Source organism: Glandiceps talaboti, chromosome 2 (assembly GCF_964340395.1).
Source record: "Glandiceps talaboti chromosome 2, keGlaTala1.1, whole genome shotgun sequence".
NCBI lineage: Eukaryota > Metazoa > Hemichordata > Enteropneusta > Spengelidae > Glandiceps > Glandiceps talaboti.
This window is the reverse complement of record NC_135550.1, coordinates 14,548,408-14,563,422: the sequence shown is the minus strand read 5'-3', so window position 1 is coordinate 14,563,422 and position 15,015 is coordinate 14,548,408. Positions and strand designations below refer to the sequence as shown.

General features: G+C 36.6%; 2 protein-coding genes across 5 annotated transcripts in view; both read right to left on the bottom strand.

Annotated features, from left to right (window-relative positions):
* Positions 1 to 324: 324 nt before the first annotated feature.
* On the bottom strand, positions 325 to 11,293 carry LOC144453344 (CDP-diacylglycerol--inositol 3-phosphatidyltransferase-like). Of its 4 annotated transcripts, XM_078144613.1 has the most exons (8): positions 10,416 to 10,547; positions 6,470 to 6,566; positions 5,085 to 5,219; positions 3,991 to 4,144; positions 3,554 to 3,635; positions 2,870 to 2,951; positions 1,325 to 1,434; positions 1,016 to 1,146 (listed from the first exon to the last, which is right to left on the bottom strand). In XM_078144613.1, exons 2-7 carry the CDS (start codon positions 6,549 to 6,551, stop codon positions 1,358 to 1,360), a joined length of 612 nt encoding a protein of 203 aa, XP_078000739.1. In that variant the 5' UTR covers positions 6,552 to 6,566; positions 10,416 to 10,547; the 3' UTR covers positions 1,016 to 1,146; positions 1,325 to 1,357. The 4 variants fall into 4 exon arrangements, with proteins under 4 accessions (XP_078000738.1, XP_078000737.1, XP_078000739.1 ...); XM_078144612.1 differs by lacking the exons at positions 1,325 to 1,434; positions 10,416 to 10,547 and adding an exon at positions 11,243 to 11,293 and having other exon boundaries at positions 325 to 1,146; XM_078144611.1 differs by lacking the exon at positions 1,325 to 1,434 and having other exon boundaries at positions 325 to 1,146.
* Positions 11,294 to 12,613: 1,320 nt separating this feature from the next.
* LOC144444566 (putative N-acetylated-alpha-linked acidic dipeptidase) overlaps positions 12,614 to 15,015 on the bottom strand; it is a 15,140-nt gene continuing 12,738 nt past the window's right edge. The window contains exons 14-15 of the mRNA XM_078134040.1: positions 13,346 to 13,438; positions 12,614 to 12,800 (exon numbers count right to left, since the gene is read on the bottom strand). Of these exons, the coding sequence (XP_077990166.1) occupies positions 12,614 to 12,800; positions 13,346 to 13,438 (280 nt within the window). The remainder of the gene's footprint in view (positions 12,801 to 13,345; positions 13,439 to 15,015) is intronic.

Below are 15,015 nucleotides of genomic sequence, written 5' to 3'. Positions count from 1 at the left end.
AAAGTATGAAGGCGGGGGGGGGGGGGGCGGCGCAATATTTAGCTCATGATTTGAACCAAATTAAACCTCAGAAGCAGTTATTACCGAGTAACTTTAAAGCTTTCTCGCGGCTTTGCCGCAATAACCTCTGAAACCTATATTCAGTGATGATGTAGGTGACAGCCATGCGAATGTATTTGTGTATACCGTCTGTCTGTCTGTCTGTCTGTCTCTGTCTGTCTGTCTCTGTCTGTCTGTCTGTCTGTCTGTCTGTCTGTCTCTCTCTCTCTCTCTCTCTCTCTCTCTCTCTCTCTCTCTCTCTCTCTCTCTCCGTCCCTGTCTCTCTGTCGCTCTGTCTCTGGACACTTTTTTTTGAACATCCAAACGTTGTACCTTTGCAATATTGTTCTCTTCATTTACCTACCAATTTTGAGGCGAAACAAATCTTGACCAAAATATTTTCTCCCCAGCACCCCCTGCCGTAAATTCTGACCCAAGCCTTATCCAGTTAGGTCGAAGTACTACTACTAGTCGGTCAGTTGTTTATGGCCATTTCCTATACGGTGACCGACTAGGACAAAAAGGCGTGCTCTCTCAAAATGAGGGATTCCCAATCAAAAAATGAAGGTTCCCAATCAAAAAGAGACGTGCTCTCATCAAAGAGTGCCAAAACATTCTTTAAAAATATTTCGTGCAACCATAGAATGTAAAAATATATTGCATGTAAAATATGTATTAATTGCATTTTGTGCAAGTTCCCCATAGCATTACCCCATCCTAGAACTTGATGTATTAATTCGTGCAACCAGATATCATGATTTCATCAAGACTATTACAGAATATATGTAGATATAGATTAAGACTATTGAAAAGACTTGAATTGAACTTTGAACTTTGACTTTTGTTTTGCATTGACCTTAAACTCTAAACTTTGACAGGTTAACTTTTTTTATGCTCATTAATACATGTCTCATGAGAATCAACGATATTCTATTTATTTAGTCTGTTCTTCTCTTGCCCGGGCTCTCTCTGCTCCGTCGATAATGGCGATGTTTTGGCTGGCCACCACAAGGTGAACTACACTTATACCAGTCTTCACCAGTGAAATTGGCATGGTCATGTAAAATAATAATTTCCATAGTCCACACGCCCAAAAGATGAGTGGTACTTTGAAAAAAAAAATCAAGAACACTTTGATGAGTGCGAGTTTCTAAAGTATGATACCTAAATACACATGGCACATAAAAAAGTACTCAATGCAATTACAGATTATCATACATAAGCATCACACATATGTTGGTACCAAGTTTTGAGACAATTTTGAAGTAATGACAGTCTTGCTTACCAAAACAGACCTCTTTCTGCTCCATCTGAAATATCAGTATGGGGTGCGCCCCCAGTGACAAAGTTGCTGGAGTTGAACGATGCAGTGACTGAGCCATTTGCGAAATGCAACTGGGAACCAGAGGAACATTAGCCTGTTTACTGTGCTGTTGAGATACGTATTTACCTGATCTTACCTCCTAGCCCTCGTATTCTCCACTTGTCTTAATTCGCAAACGATTCAGGTAGCCACATCCCCAAAACTCGATATCCAGCACCCCATAGAGTTAAATTTACATAACCATATGTAAATAACGTGTAAATTAACACATGGCTACATCAAATTAATGTAATGTGTGTCTATTTACATACTGATTAATGTGCATAATGACTGTGATCAACCTGGCCATTGGCGAAATTTTCAGTCCGTTATTATCAGCTTTGAAAATGTAATCACCACAAGTGGAAAATACGAGGGCTAGCTATAGGTACGACCATTCTCGCAAACCAGGTCCGATATTTCTTCCACGACACTGCAAAATATTAAAAGCTCAGGGTTTCTTAGGGCTATGAAAGCATTATAACATTAGTTCAGCTTAGTAATAAATATGAGTAATGACGTCATGACTATCCATTCATTCTGTAGTCAAGCATGTTCACTGTGTTTGTATTTAACAACTATTTATACTCATATCTGACTTGACACTGTGAATGAATGTTAATGTGACTAAATATGCCTGTTTATTGGGCCATTCCCTTGAGCAACAGTGACGGGATATTGATAGAATCGAGGTATAAGTACTTTTCCACATCAGTACCTAATGATAGACGTTCTACTCACAGGGGTGTTAAAAATGTATACTTATTGTACGTCATACGTAATTATTGTCCTTAATTAAAGTAATTAAAAATACACACATTAAGTCTGTTTAAATTCAATAGTAATGGTTGTACAATCATTTTTAACCATGTTCCACCACTTAGATTTTTCTAGACTTTTGATATGTTATTCAGGATAAACTTCTGAGCACCATGCGCTAAAAATTATTTCTGTTGCAATTTCGTCTAGATTGACTGGGCTAATTCCCTTCTCAAGCTTTCCCACTATCCTCCTTTACGGTCTAGATGCTATTAAACTCCATTTTGATATATTTACCCTGTGTTGTCAATAATTATGTGATAGTGCTATCCCAGGAGCTTGTAAAGTATTTGTGAGAAAGTCAAGCAGTCCACATTGAGTCACGATAAAAAAATACCTGTTATGTGAATATGGTATATGGGGGGGGGGGGGCATCATGTTTTAGAATTAAGTGATGGGGGGGGGGTCAGCCTGTTTTTGGTTTTACAAATGGGCGGCGGGGGGGGGGGGGGTGTCAGTGACTTTTTGTCGGCCCAATGGCAAAATCCACCGGTCCCCCCCCCAGGCTGGAGAAACTGACCGGTCCCTAATGGGCAACCAACATATACAATTAGCCATTCCAAATGATTTAAGCAAAACATGCCCTAACAAGTAAACTCAGAAACTGTGATATGGGGTGAGTGTCACCATTGTGACTGTGTCACTTACTCTGAGGTCCTTCAGTGAAATACCACAAGTACAGTGATGTATAAAATAACTCATTTCCAATACACATAAAGGACAACACAGGCTGCAATTGAAGTGCAAAGAAAGACATTATTTTTCCAAGTTAATATTTGCTACCAGGAAACTTTCAATCTATTAGTATGACTCTTTAATGAAAGATGTACAGTTCGAACAAAATACAGCAACGGGTACTAGTATTCAAGCTTGTCTCTAAAACATGACGTCAGTCGCTATGAGCCAGGACTCCAAGATAGCAATTTCCACTTTAGCCTTGTGAGGGAGCAAAACAACCCATCCCCCCACCCCACCCCGAAGAATCGGCAAAAATAGAAAATTACTCATATCGACTTGGCATGTACAATTTTAACCAAGGTACATGCACATTAAATATCAAGGCAAACTGACCACAGGTTCTGAGGAGGTCGAAAAATATTTTTTTAATACAAAAATTGCTAAAAATAGAACTCATATCAACCTGGCATGAACAAATCTGAATAGACCCACCCATAGGCACATGCACACAAAATATTACAGCAATCTACAGATGAAGATGAAAACGGAAAAAAATGGACGGACAACAGACGACGACGGAGAATCAAGCAAACCCTTAAGCTCCGCTTAGCTGTCACTAACAGCGGGGATAAACATAATTATACAGTTACTAACCTTGGAAGTGTAGTAGAGTCGTAGGATAGGATTCCCAGACAAGTCAATCAGTTTATAGCTGGTCACACCCTTCATTTTAGAACTACAAAATAAAATATAACTGAGATGGTCATTACATTACAAAGTGTAATATACCAACCACTTTATTACTTTGCTAAAACAAAACTGCGTAGTGGAAGAGCTGAACAGCAGAACCACTTCTTATGCTACAAAAAACCACACACAAAAACCCAGCGGAGTTATTCTGACCGATAGGTCGCTTGCTTTTGTTAGGCCTTATGTTAGCCCAACTGCAATTCGTAGGCGTAAATCAGCCTGTATGCACGTTCGTACTGAATTTAATAAACCGGGTGTTTTTTGACAAAAATAAAGTATAACTACAATATTAACCTTGCTGGTAAATGCAGCCAGTGATCAACGCCCTTTGCGATACTGACCTGTGTAAATGCAGCCAGTGACCGGCTATATCAATGGTCATACTCATTTGAAAGACGAACATCCACTGAGGATAGAAGTATGCCAATGTAACCAACAAACACATGGTTCCTGTACGATCTGTCAGATGATCCAACATTGCACCAAACTCAGTACCTACAAATCAACAGGGGATTGCAGTATTATATATGTATGAATATTAGTAAAATATCAAAATGAATTGTATTATTGAGTAATTGCGCATTGAACAGATATGTGTGTAAAATGTATTTGATTGCTATGTAGAGTAACAAAGCTCTACTATAATATTGAGTTTTCAACATTGAATATGTGCAAACATTGTATTTTCTGCCTGCTAATAACAAATGGTATTTTGGTTTCATTATTGTATAATTTGTGAGTTAACTGTATTTTATACCTCGTGAATGAGAATGATCTGTTTAGTGGTTTATCTAATGGGGTTGGTAAGTAGGTAAAATATAGCCACTTTCCCCGGTCGCTTTACCGAGGTTCCCAACCAAAAGTATAGTACGTGAGAAACTCTGTCAGCGCTATCTGATTTCCTTATTGTGTTTACCAGGATTCCCAAACCGTTGTCTTTACTGACATGATGTCTTGATTTCAACATCTGTTTTAGCCTTCGTACCAGTAGACTTTAAGGACTATCGCTACTACACTATTTTGCTATCCTAACTGACGTTTTGATGACATACATACATACATACATACATACATACATTTGTACATACATACATGCATGCATGCATGCATGCACATACATACATACATACATACCTACATACATACATACATACATACATACATACATACATACATACATACATACATGCATGCATATATATATACATACATACATACATACATACATACATACATACATACATACATGCGTACATACATACATACATACATACATACATACATACATAGTGTAGTAGAGATAGTCCTTCAAGTCTACAGGTAGGCTACATCTATTTGTATTAAACTCGTGGTTTTATTTATCTTTTGACATGTAAGATACATCGAGTGAGAAAGTATTGATTATACATTTTCAGTGTATTTAATTTATACTTACATTGGTTGAACATCATTGCAGCAAAGCCATCGAATTCATCCAATAACACACTGCTTAAATAACATGCGGCTGCTACGACATAATCTGTTCTTATATACCAGAATGCTATGATGTTGAGGATTATCCTAGCATAGCCTGTCAGATAAACAAAAATATATATATTGAACACATATTGGCTGGCCACGAGGGCTATAGCACCCGTTTATTACACCCGAGTTACCAGAATCACATGCTATTTCCCTCGGCCTTCTTGAGGTTGGCAGACGACATCGTTCGAAGCTGCCATTTTGACCTGCTGTGAACGTGCGGTGGTCATGTGACCATGTAATAGTTGATGGAACTATTTCCCCAGGGAAATAGTCATTCTATTTTCCTATCACGTGACTGATTCTAGCGAATCATGGCACAGCATTATCACTAGGTATATTATAAATATATATATATATATATATATATATATATATATATATATATATATATATATATATATATATATATATATATATATATGTATGTATGTATATATAGTCTTTCATCTACCCATTGCACAGAACATCCAAACCAAATTGAGTAGTTTTAGAGTTCATTTTTTTAAAACCAAAAATAACGTTTTTGACCCAAAACACACATCTCTGACGCGATCATTTTCATTTCAACAATTGTTCATCTACATACCCTATGTAATGTTCCCACCAATTGCCAAGGTAATGGGTCTTGCTGTTTTTGATTTTAAGTCGTTTACACACACACACACACACACACACACACACACACACACACACCTGTACATACATACATACATACATACATACATACATACATACATACATACATACATACACACATACACACACGCAAACACACACTGCATGTATACTTCTTGGTAATATTCTAATTTGGCATTAAAATTATAAATTTTTGCAAAATCTAGTCAAAATGAGCTTCTTGGGCATAACCAGTGTTGCTGTTATTTTGTACAAATTTATTGGACTGACCAGGTAAAATATTCATGACAATGATTTTCGATACGAGGCTCAAACGACGAAATGGGTCTCATGTGAAATAATATGGTGTTTGCAATACAGTTGCTAAAATGAATATTGTCAACAAACTCTTAAAAATTGTTCAACATACATTGTACCACGACGTAAAGGAAAATAGACATGTAAAGGGTTTTGTTGATTGCCTTTTCTGGAAAATTTTGAAACGATTTTAATGATTGCCACGGATTATCAAACCTCAGTTCAGTTGTGCTAAAATATCCAAAATAAATACCTATTTTCATCCATATGACCACTTTCAAACATTCAAGCTAGCATACACGCTGTAAACAATGCCTTCCCCACTGCATTGTTTCAGCCACAATATTATTCATGCATACTCACCTATGATGTTTGGAATAAACAGAAATACATTTTCCGACAGCTTGCTGCTCACTTTCGATCTGTACGAAATGTTGTTATTCATCACTGGTGTTTGTACCTATGTTGTTATTAATAGATCCAATTTAAATAAAAATGTTTCTTTTGTTTAGTATAAGAAAATATACAGGTTCATTCCTGAAGAAACAGACAGATCGCAAAACGTTCATTAACAGTCACGTTAAAATGAGAAAAGTAAATTGAAATGGCGTTGGAGCACAACTGTACATTTTTTTAAATTGTTTATTTCTGAATGTTCGTTCACTTGTCTATGAATACCTGATGTTATTTTTAACGATATACATCATCAAATGGCTGTTGCTATGGGCGTGGTCTACTTGTTCGCCACATATAAAGGATACGCTTACATCACAAGAAAGAAAGAAATTCATACAGATACATAAAAAAAGAGAAAGAAAAATGAGAGAAAAGACCTGATGGGTTTGAAAACTGTTTGACTGGGAGATGACAAAATAGCAAAAACAATGCTAATCATTGGCCAATCCCCATTTAAATGGGTAACATGTTAAACAAATACAAACATATATACTTGTAGTGATGTTCTCGAATGAGATGAATCACCGACTGTCTATTGTGAGTTAGTAACATACCTTCTGAGAGCATTCTTAAATTAGTTTTTACTATTAATACATCTTAATCTTAATCGATGGTAACTTATTCCAAATCTTAGCTCCATGATAGCTAAAACAGAATTGGCCTAGTCTAAGTTTCCTTGTTGGCACAAGGAGGTGTGAATTTGTCGCAGACCTAGTGTTGTAAGAATGATTTGGAAAGGAAAAATAGTCAGTGAAACTATGAGGTAAATTTCCTAAAAATAAATCATGTATAAATGACGCAACTTAGTATTGAAATTGTTCATATATTTTCAAAATATTTAGGAGCCTAAACAGAAGTTCACTTGGTGTCTGAAACAGACTAAAAGTTATAAGTTTAACCATTTTCTTCAAAGTTTGTGAACAGGCAGTAAAGCTGCGGGGTAGGTGCTGCCTCTAGATAGTAAGAGATTTGGCGAAGAATAAGAGAGTTGTACAGTAAAACCAAGATATGTTTTGGAACAAAATGGCGAAGTTTGGGGATGAGACCAATTTTTGGACTGATCTTAGCACAGACGTTCCTAATATTTTACTTCCAAGTTGGATGACTGTCAATCTCAATTCCTAAATGTGTAACGTGATAAACCTCATTAAAGTTTATATTTTTAGTGTTGATTTGAATTCCCCCAACCTTTGAAAAGACTTTTGATGAGAAGAAATAAAAAGATAATTTGTTTTTTCTTGACTAATGGTAAGCCTATTAGCAGTACACCAATTCACTACATCATTAGATTTAGTACTTGCTTCTTTGATGTTCACATTGTCGGTAAAAGCATGGAAAAAGTTAGAATCATCAGCAAAAAGCTTCGATTTAAAATATGAAGAACAATCAGGAAGATCATTTATATAAAGTATAAATAAATAGGTCCAAGGATGGAACCATGTGGGACTCCATGGCTAATGACATTAAGAGTAGAAGTGTAAATATCTATATTTACATACTGTTTCCTATTTGTTAAATTACTTTATAACCAATTGAGAGGGGCAAACCCTAATTCCATAGTGAGTCAGCTTTTCTAAAAGGATGGTGTGATCGATGGTATCAAAAGTCAAGATAAATGCCTAGCACCACATCACCATCAACTATTTGTAAAACTTCTTCAAGCAAATTAATTAAGGCTAATTTTGTGCTATAATAGCACCAACTTGATCATGTAATAAACGCGCAGGAATATTGTCACACCCAATTGATTTTGAAGGATCAAGTGACATGATTTCATTTATGACGTCCTGTTCATCTACTGGATGTAAAAAAAGTGTTTTGGTTTGAGAGAAACTCAAATAATTTCTGTAGTCAAGATTACTGTTGAAATTTGCAGCTAGTTTCTCCCAATACTAGAAAAGTAAGTATTGAAATTTTCAACAATGAGAGAGGTTCAGTAATAGTTGGTTTAGAATTTGTTGTGGTATTTTCACTGATTATTAATTTACTAGGGAGTTGCATGGGAGTGCTCTGGGATTTTCCCAAGAGCTCATTGATAACCTTCCGGGATTTGGTAGTATCATTATGACAGTCTCTAAATTTGTTACTATAATATATTTTTTTTAGTCTTTCTGAGCAAGCTTGTCAGAGTGTTTCTTTAGATATTATAATTAATCTTAAGTCTGGGGTCAAGGTCACTAATTTACGGTAAAGCCTGTGTTTCCTCTGAATAGATTTTTCAATAATCAATATTGAAGTCTGCTGTCAGTAAGCAATCTGATATAAAGCATTTTCCATGCCATTTGCAAATGAGTCAATTGGAAGTTCCAGGTTTTCTATAAATAATACCCATAGTATTTTTATTTGCGCCAATAGTGAGTTTTTATCCAAAGGGACTCTGAAAATGGGATACTAATATCATCAATGATTTCATACCTTGCTAGGTATATTTACATACATTTGTCTATTAATATATATTGTTATCTTTGCAATATATACTATCATTTGGCTTTACTATGGGCGTGGTCTTGTTGCTAGGCACATTTGCATACACTTTTTGAATGTTTGTTCACTTGTCTAAGAATCCCTGTCGTTATCTTTGTGAAATACTAGTACACAATTGTTTGGTAGTTGCTATGGGACGTAGTCATGATTTCTAGGGATATTTGCCTACATTTTTGGATGTTTACTCACCTACCAGATGATGTTGTTATTTTAGCAAAATATACTTGCATTTGGTTATTGCTAATGGCGTGGTCATGGTTGGTAGGGCCAATTGTGTCCAAGTGCTTTGAACAAAATCTGCAGAATATCATTTCTAGAAACACCTCACCGAATTTCAGGCTTATTGACCGAGTATGTTTACACCTAATTTACATATCGCTGATAAAATCATTATATGCTTAGTATTTCTTCATCTATACACCCCCGATAGATGCACCCCCCCCCAATTAAATTTCAGCCCAATCTGCTCAGTAGTTTTGGAATTAAGATTTTAGCCCCAATTTGCATATCACTCATGGAATCATCATGCCGTGAACAATTCTTGATTTAAACACTCCTAAGAATGTTTCCACTAAAATTCAGACCGATCTGCCCAGTAGTTTTTGAGTTTAAGTTTTTTGATGATAAATCACATTTTTGACCCAAATCACACATCGGCGGTATAATATCATTTTGATTTGAACAATTTCCCAACTAGACACCCAAGGTAAGGGACTGGACCGCAATTACGGGGGGGGGGGGACTCTAATGAGTTCACAAATACAATTCAACACACTAAGTTTTCCTGAAACTGTGTCTTCACTGTAAAACATAGTATTGTCAGTCGTAATAACGTGTTTATTGATGGTCATTTATAAGTATAAAACAAACAAGCAAACAAACAAACAAACAAAAACCCGATAGTAATAGTTAAAGGGGATTTGTTCTACATAATATTTGCATATAGGCATTTTCTTTATATAATGGTAGATGAGTCAACCAGCTAATTGGCATTCTGTCAGTATTGAGCGACGGGAACATTTATATTTAGTATGCTATGTTTTTGCTTGCTTCGCTAATAAACTTCTGATGCAGAAAAGCAAACTCCCAGTTTCTTAAATTGGAAATATTTAACCAGCAAATTTCAATTCACTGCAGTTTTCTGGTAAAGGAGGCTTGAATTCCAATATCTTAATCAAGTCATTCTTTCCCTGTATTCGATAATTTCCATCAAAGACAAATTAAGTCACTCTCCGTGAAAAAAAACACCAGGTGGACGAATTTCGTTGTTTAAAAACCTTACAGCCTGATTTCAGATAACTTAATACCTGGGTCTGGGAGACAGAATCCAACTGAAACACCATAAATGACCACTAAAATAAACACTTACCTAACTAGTTAAGTTCCGAGGTGTTTGCTAGTTGACTTCCGAATGTTATGTGAAATGTTTGATACGAATGGATAGTGACACTTGATGTCATTGTATAAGATAGATTGCTTTAAACCTGTGTCTATTGAGATTTGCAGGGGACAGGGTATTCCATTGTTTGTAGACAATGACTACTAGTATTCATAGGTTAGGTTAGGTGAACCATAAGTCATTGTGGAACTGAGTGAATAGAAGGTCAGCACTTCTATAAGGTCATTGGCTTTTTTTTATGTTAAGTTATAAAGAATAGCTTCTGATACTTGATATTGCCGTCTTGTAAAGCTTGGAAATTATTGTCAGAAAATGTCTGAATAGTCTCAAAATTGACTTATAAGAGTAAAAATCCTCCATGCACATCTTCCCATCTCAAGCTTTCCCCCTACCTTTCACTGTCAATGCATAGGCATTTTCTTTATATAATGGTAGACGAGTCAGACAGCTAATTGGTATTCTGTCAGTATTGAGCCACGGGAACATTTATTTTTAGTATGCTATGTATTTCTTCGCTGAAACTTTAGAAAAGCAAACTCCCAGTTCTTAAATCGGAAATATTTACCCAGAAAATTTCAATTCACAGTTTTCTGGTAAAGGAGGCTTGAATTCCAATATCTTAATCAAGTCATTCGATAATTTCCATCAACGACAAATTAAGTCACTCTCCGTGAAAAAAAAACCAGGTGGATGAATTTCGCTATTGAAAAACCTTGATTTGAGATAACTTAATACCTGGGTCTGGGAGACAGAATCCAACTGAAACACCATAAATGACCACTAAAATAAACACTTACCTAACTAGTTGAATTCCGAATGTTATGTGAAATGTTTGACACGAATGAATAGTGACCCTTGATGTCATTGTATAAGATAGATTGCTGTGTCTAGTGGGATTTGCAGGGGACAGGGTATTCCATTGTTTGTAGACAATGACTATTCATAGGTTAGGTAAGGTTAACCATAATTGTGGAACTGAGTGAATAGAAGGTCAGCACTTCTATAAGGTCATTGGCTTTTGTGTTGGTGTTGTACCAGTCCTTCTGTCTGTATGTTGTGTGTAGACAACTTAACTTAAGGGACCGGTCAGTTTCTTCGGGCTGCGGGGGGGGGGGGGTCACCCTGAAGGGAACTCCAAACACCATCAATATTAAATAAGTGTATGACATTTCGTTTACCATAACCAACTATGGGTTGTTAGATCAGTTTGTTGATAAGTGGAAGCATTTTCTAAAGCTGGTTCAAACTTTATAATTTTGTTTGGTATAATAAATTGGTTTAACGGTCAGTTAGCCAAGTTACCAGTTTGTCAAGGTTATTGCAGGGAAGACATTGGCGATACGTCCCTTGGTCGATACTTAGTTGACTCTTGTTTTAAGACGTTTCAGACCGGCTGTTGGGTCCTTCATCAGTCGCAGTTCTGTCTCGAGAGTGTTCCCGCATATGTTTGGCTTAAATTTTAATTTTGTTCACCAAACAAAGACGCTAGTATTTCGACCATAATATGATCCACAAGGAAGGTATTATAGTAGGGGTGAAATGTCTGTGTCTGTCTGTCTGTCTGTCTGTCTGTCTGTCTGTCTGTCTGTCTGTCTGTCTGTCTGTCTGTCTGTATCAATATTTTCTAAAAAACGGCTGGCTCAATTCAAAACGAAATTTGGCGTACTACTTTTGCCGCCCAATTTAATTTGCCAACTAACCACTGCAGCTCCCGCTTTGTCGCATGTTTATGTTTAGTCCACAGGTTCAAAGTATCTTGCAGTTCCTTGTATATCATATCTCAACTATATGGTCACTTTTCACGATTTACTCATTTATGGATCCGGCCATTTGAATATGTTTCATCAACTATGACGTTAGCTACCATGGCATACTTGCTTGACTGACGACGTTAGATACCATGACAACCGGACTATTGCATTGTTTTGCGCGATCTATTAAAATCTACAGGTAAATATTAAGTCTTCAAGATTGGATACTGTATATACTGATTGATACAATTTGCAGTTTTCACTACCCGAAACTAGATTTATGACAAATGTTTTATAGTCCTCTGGAATCCTTTATGACAACACTAACACGTTACAACGACTGAATAACATAGAAGAGCAGAAAACTTTATTAAACAAATCCCCCATTTTACTGGATCAACATTAGCCAGTCAGTGTTTACAGGGCAATGTCCATCATTACCGTCGCCGCCGATTGGATGGTGAAAGCGACAACAGCCATCTGTTGTTTGACAACTTCCCATTGGCTTGGTTCAGCTTCGTCTATTTTATACATAGCGTCTATGATGCCGGGGAATGCTGATCCCGCGTAGTAGTTTGTACTGCTAGGGGCATATACCACATGTCTGAAGAAAATGCAAGATCGATATAAATGAGGGACAACCAGTTTGAAGGAAGTTTTTTCAGTATGAGTAAACATGCCGTAAAACTACCGTGCCTATTTACGACATCGAATATATACGTCCTTATAACTACCAGGCCTATTTTACGTCAACGAATAAACACGTCAAAACACTACAAGGCCTCTTCACGGTAACGATGGCATGTACATTCCCCCACCTTTTTTTCGGGCAAGGTGAAAATTCCCACTCGCGAGCACACATCCTTTACGAAGTACAGTAGTGCGTTGTTTCACACGAAATTAGTAATTATATTTGTAAATATAAGGTACGGCAACATCAGTATGATATATTAATGCTGTGACAGTAATACCCTAACATAGAGTGTATCCAAAATTATGCCTTAGTCAACGTTGACATCCTTGTCACTCAATACAGAATAAAGCCTCTTAGTTAAAATTTCGATAACTTAGCCAAACTTGTCACTTGTTAAATATGCGGCACACACTTAAGATCTCAAGTTTAACTATGGTGAAAAAAAACCCACTCACCTTAGAAATTTCCTATTCGGTAGGCCAAGTGGATCGATAAAAGCCCGTTCCACGTTCATCAGCTGATCGTTAACCTGTCGAATTCTCAGGGCGCTGAAAAAAATAGTAACATAAAACATTTAAAAGGTGCAGAATGGGAAACCTTTCAAGCGTAAGCTTAACACATACATCCGCGCAGAATTCTGAAATTGATATTTGGCATTTCTGTATAATGGCATGAGTTTACCTTAGGGAGCCGTCATTATTTTCGGTTGGGGGGGGGGAGGAATTGGTTGATAAGAAGTGGAAATTCAACTGCCACCCCATCCTGCAGGAAAAAAATCAATGACCCCCCCCCCCCCCACCACCACCACCTGACTTTAGAAATTGGGATGACCCCGCCCCCCGTTTCCATTATATACATGAAGTGATGGGTATTAAAGAGAGGAAATTATATTATTTATATTGCTACAATTGTATTATTAATGATTATTGGGGGTACTTACAAAACAACTTCATTTCAGTAACAATACTTATTAAGAGCATTCCGCCATGAGCCAGGTCTTCTACCCCCTTGTCACAACAGCTGATTCAGTCTGACTGACAGTCACTTTCCCCACTCTCACTGCCAAGGTCTCTCATTACAACATCATCTTCATCACTGTCATCTGGCACACTTTCAACACAATATTTTGTTTTTGAAAGCTTTGCATTGTCAACAACTGACTTTCGAAGACAGTCGGCCATAATGGCTTTCATTTTATCGTCTTTTTTCCCTTTCTTTGATAAGTTATGTCTTTCAAGGTATTTGTCCAATTCTTTAACTTTGAGTTTTGAAAGTGTTCCACTGAGAGTTAATGACAACCAACCAACCAATCATACATTTCATATGTCAAAGCATCTTCCTCTTCGAATCCCTCTTCCTAAATCTGTCCGTCGATCTTATCTTTGCAGTCTGCTGCACTGCCTCTTAAGTTCAGTGTGTACAGTCAAAGAAGTGTGTGTGTGTGTGTGTGTGTGTGTGTGTGCGCGCACGTGAACAACATAAGTTTTAAAGTCAAAATCCACTGTACCAATCATAATGATAACTTGATGTGGATATTACCAATATGTGATTTTTTTAGATGTAATTGTTTTTAAGTGTTTGGCTGATGTTATTGACTGCATGCAGGGTTGAAGGTTTCTTTCGAAGTTTTCAGGGTAATGAAAGTTTTATGATCTGCACAAGTACCCGTTGTTTTACAGTATACAGTAAATGTAATGTTTACATAATTTCTGGCACCACTTAATTCAAATTTTATTGGAAAAACAGTTTTTGCAGAAGGAATTTCTTACATTTACACATAATTATATCAGTATTTTACACAAATATATGACAAAGTTTATATTTTATTTGTTTTTTTAATTAAAAGAAAAACAATAGTGTGCTGATAAAGTTTTGCCACAGATAAGACAGATAAGCAACAACAAATCCAGTTACAACCCTTGTCTCACTTCTTTGTAATTTAAATAATTTAGACTCACCAGAAACAAGGCAAGTCTTGTGAGAGTAAGGGTAACCATCACAATAATGTGTGATATTAAAGTAAGCCAAATTACCCAAAGTTTGTTGGAATGGTCATCTGTCTGCTCACAGGTATAGCATCAGTGCAAAGCTTTGCTTTTAGTAGTCAATTATCCAAAGAGTGAAA

Bases quoted from the DNA above. Each gene is read 5' to 3' on its own strand.
- LOC144453344 (XM_078144612.1), bottom strand. From the start codon at position 6,551: ATGAATAACAACATTTCGTACAGATCGAAAGTGAGCAGCAAGCTGTCG. The intron at 3,636-3,990 runs GTCAGTATCGCA...TTTATTTTGTAG, and splicing joins CACTGGCTGCATTTACACAG to TTCTAAAATGAAGGGTGTGA. The intron at 2,952-3,553 runs GTTAGTAACTGT...CTTCAATTGCAG, and splicing joins GACTCTACTACACTTCCAAG to CCTGTGTTGTCCTTTATGTG.